Consider the following 9469-nt stretch of genomic DNA (forward strand, 5'->3'; position numbering starts at 1 on the left):
CTAAGAATAATTTGAGGATACTTGAATTAGAGTAAAATACAACCTTGAAATGTTGTCAAGGTGTTTTTAGAGTCCAAATGAATTTATGGACTTATTTTCATTATTGAAAATAACATGTGTGATTTAATTGATTAGTTAATTCATCAAATTTGAACTTATTCTAGTTTATCTCCAAAAATTCTATTTCATATTTTATTATGATAGAGAATTTTATTCTGAGTGGTTTTCATATTTTTCATTATTTTTTTAGAGTTATTAATTAATTTCTATGAAATTTCCAAGTTTACGATTTTTAATGGAATTTAGAAAAGACCAATTTGCCCACAGGCCCACCTGTCGGTGGAGCCCGGTGGTTTGACTAGACCAGCTCGGGTCCAACCGACCCGAGCGGTCGGTCGCTCACACCCTCTCCTCGCGTTCGTGTCGAACCCTAACCCTAGAGCTACGGCGACGCGCGCGTCGCCGCCCTTCGCCGAATTATTCCGCCGAGCTCGGCCATCGCCGCCGGCGAGATGTGGCGCATCCGAACCGCCGTTCGACGGCGATTCAGATCCACCGCGTCGATACGTGCTCCGCCGCTTCCTCGACGCGCCCCCTTCGCCTCCGCTCGTCTACCGTGGAGTTCCGCGGCGATTCATCGCCGCCGACGCCCCTGGCGTAGCTGCGCCGCCGTGGCTTCGCCTCCGTGTGCGCGAACTGCCGTGGCACCGCCATGGCCCGGCTTGGCCTGGCGCCGCCGTGCTCCGGCGCGTGCCGCCGTAGCCGCCATGGCCGAGCTCTGCACTTCCTTTCACTGGTGAGTAACCGTAGCCTCCTTCTCTCCCTCTCTGCTCTGCTCCCTTCTCTCTTCATCTTCTTCGTCTTGCTCAGCTATCGCCCGCATCTCCATGTTGAGATGCTTGCCGTGACTATCTTATTCTTCTTTGTGTTGATCTTGCTCAATTGCTCACTGTGGCGATCCATGCGTTAGTGCTTATGAGCATGTTGTGGTGCTCTGTGTAATTTAGTAGCTCCTGCTGTTGCTTGATATACTATGCCTGTGCTGCTCATGCGACTATGCGTATGCTGCTTACTGTGCTGTTATTACCATGCTTCTGTACTTCCTAGCTATTTCTGTTTATTGTAATTTCTGGCTGTGATCCTCCTGTGATTGCTCATGAGCATCTAGTGATGCTCATGACCTACCGGCATGCTCCTATTCTTTCTCTTGTCACTTGGGCATACTTGTGTGTGCTTAATCCTGTCCCTGGCTTGATTGTGGTGGTTAATCCTTGCATATTTGCAAGTGCCGGTGCCTACGGGCTAGTTCATTGAGTTCAGATTAATGATTATGCTCAATTGAGCATTCTTGTTGCATTATCAACTCCATCCTTTGATGGAGTGCTTCTGGATACAATTATAATGCATGATGCCCTTATACGTGATGCAATTGTTCAGATTATTTAATTATCTGTTCATGTGTTAATTGCTTAGAATGAGTTCTAGCATGCGGTAGCATGCTATAACAAGCTTTCTGGTGTTCATATGATCACCGGTTGCTTGTAGTAATGCGCTCTTTATGTCTGTGCCTCACTATTGCTCACATGTGTATCACACGGGCCTGGCACGATGTGTCTTGTTGCTTGCTTAAACATCAATTGATGCCTGTCATGATCCATTTGATCATTTGCAAGACCCTGGTGCATCAATTGCTTGTCTGTTTTATTTATCTGTTTATCCTTGCTTGATTAAATGGATAAATAATGTGAACTGAGATTCAGTGATGATCATTTCAATGATTTTGTTAGGGCTAGCAGGATGCCAACCACTGGTTGGGTACCCTAGCCCTCCTTTTGAACCCTACTGGGTGATGATATCTGTGCATGGTTTCTTTGTTGGAATTGGTTAAGTGGTTGAGGTGATCCTGGCAGTATTTATGTGCTGCCCTGGGATGGCTCCCCTGTTTGGTGGCTTGCTGTGATGGATAGATGTTCACTGGCTTGATCCAATACTGGACTTCCAGTGGCTTTTGATGTTGAGAAATTCTATAGACAAGAATTTGTCTATAGTCCGATGGCCTAGCTAGCCGTAGGTGTTTAGTGAGTGGGTTAGGCTAGCTATGGTTGCATTCTTGGCTGGATTCCTCTAGTTATGCATGGATTTGCATAACCGTTGTTCCCTTAGGATGTTTACCTAGTGGTCTTACCCATCTATGCTTGCACCAAATGGCACAGTAGCCAGATGATGACACACACAGGGCATTCTACCCTTCTGTGCTCCAGTGATGCATTGTATGTTTATTTATGAGCAAAAATTGGTTTTGCTCAGGTTGATTTGGTTTATACCTCAATCCAGCTCCTAGATTGTTTGTTGGTGTAGGGGATTGCTTCTGGGTTGCTCTTGTGATTGATTTACTTGCCCTGCTCCTCCTGGTGATCTTGTTTTGATTCAATGGTGAGATTGAGCAAATGGAACAGCACTGGCTGTTCCTCTTGTTCAAGCTGTTCTTGGTGTTCTTGGTAACTTACCCCTTCAGCCTGTCGATGGATGAGCAAATGACTAGGGTTGGGCTCTGGAAAGGTTTTATATTGTGCTCTCTGGCTCTCCCTGGTCGACAGCTCTTGGCCTGGTCACTTTGGTGACTCACCGATCTTGTGTGTGTGTTGTGCCACATGCACAAGCGAGTGTCTTGGTGTTGAGCATGCACACATGATGTGTGTCTTTGCTTGTGTGTCTGTGTGTACCGGATCCTGTGCATCCGGCACCGGAGAGGATCAGCTCGGCAGAGCTGTGATATTATCCACCATTTCCATTTGATTTATAACCTGCCAAGTGGCTATGCCACTTGGCTTAATTTCTCTTTGTTGATTTTTGTGCAGGGATCAAGAATGGATCAAAATGGACTTGGAGTTCATCACATTCAAGATCAAATGAATATGATCTTGTAGTAATTAGTTTAGGATCATTAGCTTGTAATTTATCTTTATTTTACTATTCTGCCCATTTATGTAATGTGTTGTATTATTCATTTATTTCACTTATGAATATTGTAATGACATTGTAAATTGTGTGATGATCAATAAAGCTCAAAGTTTTCCCTAATGAGCTTTACTTTATTATAATTGTTCATCTTATTTATTATTGTTCATTTACTTAATGAATTTCCTTAATTGAATTATTTAAGGTAATTATTTAATGTTTGAATTTGAAATTCAAATTCAACCTTGGTTTGAATTCAACCATGTCTTATCATTTAGAATTCAATCAAGCAAACCCTTCCCTCTCATCTCAAAACCCTAACTAGTGAAGAGAAATGCAAGTTTATCGCACTCTCGAAACCCTAACCCTGTAAGGTGTCGAGAGAGAAACTTGTCCCCCTTCGATGCAGTTTTTGTTTAAAAGCGCGAAATTTCCCCAGAATTTACTATGCAATGCACATCCCTTTCTAAAATCTACCCCTCGATCGTCTCTAAACCTGGGACATTACACCGCCGCTGCCGCGAGCAGTGGGCAGAACAACATATGTTGCAGGCCTGAAGCATGGGCTGAAAGATTTGGGGCCCCTAGAATTTGGGGGCCCTGTTCGGTAGCACAGCTCGCACGGGCCCCTCGACGGCCCTGCCGAGAAGTGATACGATCGCTAAGGTGTTGGAAACTTTCTCACCGAATATGACGTTCAGAAGAAGTTTCATCGGACCTAGACAAATCTTCTGGCATGAATTGTTACAACATCTTGAGTTAGTCCAATTTACGCATGGGTCTCATGTGTTTCGATGGAACCTCGCCTAGAATGGTTCATTCTCAGTGGTTTCCATGTACAATGCTTTAATTCAGCCTAACATTCCAGTCGATAATAATTGTAAATTTTGGAAGAGGAAGATACCGCTTAAAACAAAAGTGTTTGCATGGTATCTTCGTCGTGGGGCCATTCTCACTAAAGATAATCTTGCCAAACATAACTGGCATGGAAGTAAAAAAGTGTGTCTTCTGTCATCATGACGAGACTATTAAGCACTTATTGTTTCAATGTAAGTTTGCTAGGTCTATATGATTAGCTGTCTAAATAGGGTCTACCTTATACCCACCACGTAGTGTTGCCAATATATTTGGCAATTGGCTCAATGATGTGACTGTTAGGTTTAAGCGTCTTATTAGGATGAGAGCGATTGCCATTATTTGGTCCTTATGGGTATGTAGAAATGACAAGATTTTCAATAATATGTCTTCCTCTCTTATGCAGATCATATACCGGTGCACAGCTACGCTTCGCTCATGGGTGCCACTTCAGGGGGTGGAGCATCAAGACCTCTTTACGAAAGTGTCTTCACGGTTGGAGAATACGGCGAGGGATATTTTTTCCCAACATGGGTGGCAGCGTGATCTACGGCTAGGTCCACCTAGCTAGTTGTTTTTATTTCTCGAGAACTTTAGAGTTTTGCCTTCGGGCATCAGTGGTGTTTTTGTAATAGATATTTGTACGGGTTTGTGCATCCTAACTATGCAGAGGCCGGATCTATTGCTTAAAGTAATAAAGTGCCCATTTTCAAAAAAAATCCAGGGCGATTCTTTTTTTCCTTGCTGCATTTTGTGAAACTTCCGTTCGAATGATACCCAATCCAAATTTTTCTGAGGGAACAATCCAACATGTGGGTGTGTGAAAGAATCGCAGGGCCGACGGCCCAGTCCTGCCCTGGCCTAAGTCATCAACTGAAACTGCCCGGCCCGTTAAACCTTCGCGGAACCATCGAGAAGCAACACCCCATCCGCGTCGCCGTCTTCCTCCGGCGAAAGGAAAGCAGATAAGACAGCGTCCCACATCGCCGAGCAAAACCCTCCTCTTCTTGCTAGAAGCCTAGAACCTTCCCCGCCTCTCCACCAGCCCCCTCCTCCTCCCCTATGGCTCCCTCCGTCCTCGCCGCCGCCGCCTCGCCCTTCCTCCTCCACGGCGCTGCCGGGAGCAGGAGCCTCGGGACGGTCGCTGCCGCCGCCCCCGGCCGCCGCGCCGCAGCCGCTCTCCGTGTGCGCGCCTCCATCAAGTGCGACCCTTCCAAGGTGACTGCCCCGCCCTCCCGCTGCCGAGGGAGACGCGTCTGCTGGACTAATTATTTACCATGGTTTATGGAGGGTAGGGTTAGTAGTTCAGAGGTCTGAGTCTGATGCTCTTGTCCTCGTGCTCGTTTTTCGTTTTTCAGGTGGCGCCGCAGTCCGACAGAGTGCTCGTCCGTCTCGAACAGATACCAGAGGTATCCCCGCTGCGAGCCAGCGTCTTTTGGTTTGCTAACATTGCTTTGCTTGTTTGTTTGTTCCCATTGGTAGCTTGGTGCCTTGCTGGTTGATGCTGTTTATTTCCCAGTTCCCACTAGGAATGGTTCTACTAGATTTCTAGTCCAGCGGATCCCTCTAAGTATACACTGCATGCTGTTGAACCAATGGTACCGAAATTGTGAAGGAAGGTTCTGCCAGGTGTTAATGTCTTGAGAACTGAAGTACTGAAACGCTAAATTCGGACTTCAATTACCATGTTATTTTCTGTGTCTGTACCTATATATGTCGTACATATTTTTCTTGTTGCCCCACTTCTGAACTTGTTTCAATTCAGCTAAAGCTGGACCTTGAATTCTATATCGAGGTAGCTTATTAAAAATCTATGTAACATTGTCGTGCTATGAAGAGTAGAACTTAAAACCCAGGCAGAGCACATTGTCAAGTGGGGATTTAAAATGAGTCTGTAAAGAGCTCGTGGTAGTTAATTCTGTCCTGTAAAAAAAATTCATGGATAGACGGGATATGACCGTGTGATGCTTTATTCCCTTGGGATAGGAAGACATGATAATCGAATGTTTTGAATGCCTGTCTTTACTAGTGGTTAGTTTGACATGCTGCGGATTCTTTTTTTTTTTTTTTGAGAACACAGTACAAACGCAGACGCTCAAAAACATGCATGTACACCCCTATGAACGCACACACGCACACCCTACCCCTATGAGCACCTCCGAAGGACTGAGCCGGCAGATCTTGAGGTTCACAAAGTCAACATAGGCGCCTCTCTGTTGACGGGCACGTCACCTACCACTGAAAGCATAGCGCCGGTTAAATCCTGGAATAAATCCAGGTAAATGCAAACACCCATGCCAAGTCTAGGACTTGAACCTGGGTGAGCTGGTTCAACCACAAGGAACCTAACCACCAGAGCCAAGCTCGGTTTGCCGGATCCCATATCTTTGATAATAACACTAGTAATGTGTCATTGTTGTCCTTGTGATGTAATGTAATTGATATTCTGATGCTATTACTGAAGTTTCCAGGAGATCATTTTCTTTTTATCTGGCTGATTTTTCCGATGGAACTGTCTGAACTTGCAGAAATCTGCTGGAGGAGTCCTGCTACCAAAATCTGCTGTTAAGTTCGAGAGATATTTGATGGGCGAGGTTAGTTCTGATCACTATAAGCATGTACCATAGTAACTTTATCAGTATTTAGTCTCAAATCTTTCATTCTTTGTGCCAGATTTTGTCGGTTGGTGCTGACGTTTCTGAAGTTGAAGCTGGAAAGAAGGTGAGCAATTTATTTTTTCTTTTCTGATGGACCTCCTTTTGATGCATGCCCAAGCTTTTCATGAACAAAAGAGCACATAATGCTTGCATGTCAAGCGAGCGTGTACTTTAAAGTACCATTCTGTGTGTTCACACATTATTCTCGTGCTCTTCTTTTATATGTATAATCCTCCTGAAGCACCGCAGATAGATTTTAATTAAAACTCTGACTTAGGACGTTGGAGTTGTCTATAAGTTTTTGGTTGGTTGCGACTTGTATTTACCAACACAAGTTGTACATGGGACACACTTCATCCACAAGAAAATTCTCTCCGTGTCTAAATACGGCCCTTTTGGAAGCTAATTATTTTCCACCTTTAGTGACCAAAGGCAAGCTAGGTAAAACTGTAAATATGGCTTAATATCTGAAAAATGCCCTTGTGCTAACCTGCAATGTGTGACCACCAGGCATGGTAGGAGTACAATATATTTATGTTTAGACACCTTATAACATGAAAAATAGCTGCCTGTTACTGAATTCCTTTATACTCAAGGCTAGCTGAAAATGGCCTCCGTATACTGTTCAACTGACATATATTTTAAGTTTAAGTCTATTTCTCTCTTATTTATTTAGTGGTGGTGCATAAATATTGTTATAGTAACAACTAGCATGGTCATGGTTTTGCTGTGTCATAGTGCAAGATGTGTTGTGCCTTGCTAGAAAGAAACCAGCGTGTATTGTCATACTAACCGCCTTAATACTGCTGCATTTGTTCAAATGTCTCTTTTTTGAACAATTTGATGTTAAACTAACTCCAATTTGTGATATACTGCCCCTACAAAAAAGTTCTGCTACCTGCTTGCATGATATTTACATGGTCTGCTGCATAAATCTAATCCACCTTTGCTTGGCTGTTGAAATTTCTATCTGTTAGTTCCTTATCTATTTCATGTTCTTGTTGCAATGCTTCAACAAAGAACTTGCTATTTTCTTCTGTTTAAGTCGTCCCATTTATATCCCTCTATAAAATCTAGCATCTGGGATTTTCTAACCTTGTTCTACGTGATTGTTGCAGGTTCTCTTCTCAGACATAAATGCTTACGAGGTAAACTAGTGGCTCTTTTGTAACTGAAACCTGTTATGTGGATTTTGTGATGGTGGCAATGCCTCCTGGTTGCTGATCTGTGATTGTTCACGGTGTTGATGCATTCCTGCAGGTTGACCTGGGCACAGAAGAGAAGCACTGCTTCTGCCGAGAGTCGGATCTCTTGGCCGTCGTTGCATGAGCCTACTCTTAAATTTTAGAGTCATGCGCATATGCTCCAAATTCCTTTGCCTCAGCCGTGCAAGCTATTTGCTAGCTCCAAGTTTGTTGTCTATCTTTTGATGATCATATGTTGAGCGACTTGATCAGGTTTAGTTACAGATGTTCCTTTTCTTGCCATAAGGGCATGTTGATTAAATATTCACACCCTGGTGCCTCTTCTTCTCTAGTAGAAAGGCACATTGGAAATCGGACTTGGATTCGTATATCTGGGATGTGAATGGTTGGTTGGTGAGACGATATGCATTGTTGCTTTATTTTGCCATGAGAGCCCACGGCGTGGCTGCATCTGAACCCTTCTTTCTAGCTAGCTAGCTTAACGTGTAAATTTGCTTATGGTTACCTTGACTTGTGTAGCTATAGGTAGCCAACTCAGGAGGTTGAGAGGCATTGTCTGCACATGACCGAGTGCAGTACAGATGTGCTCTCGATCTGGTCCACCGCAATGACTGAATGTTTGGTTGCTTCAGTCATTGGCTAGCTCCAGGCATAAAGATCAAATATTGCAAGTCAAATCACGAGAGCTAGCCACAGAAGACTAGAGAGCTGAGCGCCTTTTCTTGTTCGTTCTTTGTACTATTACGCTACTGGAGACAAGCCTTGTACTAGAAAGCACCGGCCGAAAGCATGGCAGCAGGCAGAACTCGAGTGAACAATACTTGCTGAAAGAAAACCACCAGTTGGGATCCACGGATTTATGCCAACCCAGTCGACTTTTACAGAGAACTAGTAATCACTTACCCCAGGAGCCATAAAGAAAAACTAGTTTCCTACAGCCAACTAAGCATCCTATGGAGGTTTGTTTTGTGACCTGTGTAGTACCTTGAACTTCACAAGACGAAACGATCGAGCCTCTTAACTCACTTCAACACTTAGCTGCTACTGATAGGCAGGCTGCCTAGCTTCTTTGGGGTGCACATAATGTAAGGCTTTCCTGCATGGGGAGGGCAAGTTTGTGTTGAATCCAGGCACATGGGCAGCCAACGGAGCCACCGGTTTACCACATGTTCTAAGTTTACTCATGAACCCCCGGCGCGGAAATCCATTGGCGCATGTAACCATTTGACCTTGACGGAATAGTTTAATTAAGTACACTCAACTTGTTCCATTTAATCATCAAACTGAGCTAGCTTTGAGTTAAAGCTGGAGATTTCGGAGGAACTAGGCATGCACATGTTTTTGGTTGATTTGATGAACTGGCTACCGATCTAGCGGGGGAATAATGATGAGAGCGCACGTGAGTTATCAATCATGTATTCCTTCATTTGCGGATCTTTAGTGTACATCGGTCAAATTGTTAGCTGATTATGTAGTATTTAGCTACCTCGTAGTTGAATTGGTTTCAAACCAATGAGGCAGGTGAGCAAAAGGTGAAATATAATTTTATTGCTGGGTTAATTAAGAAGCATGAGTAACATAATGGGGATTCACTTACATATATATATAAAAAAATCCGTTGGGATTTCCCCTACGGTTTCTTGGTCAAAAAAAAAGTGGAGAAACTGGTCAATCATGGGCATGACATATGCATATTCCACAAAGATCAAAGCTAATATGGACAAAGGAGGTTTGGGCATAATTAATTTTCAGCATCAGAATGAAGCAATATTGATCAAGCATTTGCACAAGTTC

General features: G+C 43.8%; 1 protein-coding gene across 1 annotated transcript; it reads left to right on the forward strand.

Moving 5' to 3' along the window:
- The first annotated feature begins 4737 nt into the window (after window positions 1-4737).
- LOC127310392 (10 kDa chaperonin 1, chloroplastic) lies at window positions 4738-8094 on the forward strand. Its single transcript, XM_051341076.2, has 6 exons — window positions 4738-5031; window positions 5172-5222; window positions 6342-6407; window positions 6487-6534; window positions 7589-7618; window positions 7731-8094. Exons 1-6 carry the CDS (start codon window positions 4876-4878, stop codon window positions 7797-7799), a joined length of 420 nt encoding a protein of 139 aa, XP_051197036.1. The 5' UTR covers window positions 4738-4875; the 3' UTR covers window positions 7800-8094.
- Window positions 8095-9469: the final 1375 nt, after the last annotated feature.

Source organism: Lolium perenne, chromosome 1 (assembly GCF_019359855.2).
Source record: "Lolium perenne isolate Kyuss_39 chromosome 1, Kyuss_2.0, whole genome shotgun sequence".
Lineage (NCBI taxonomy): Eukaryota > Viridiplantae > Streptophyta > Magnoliopsida > Poales > Poaceae > Lolium > Lolium perenne.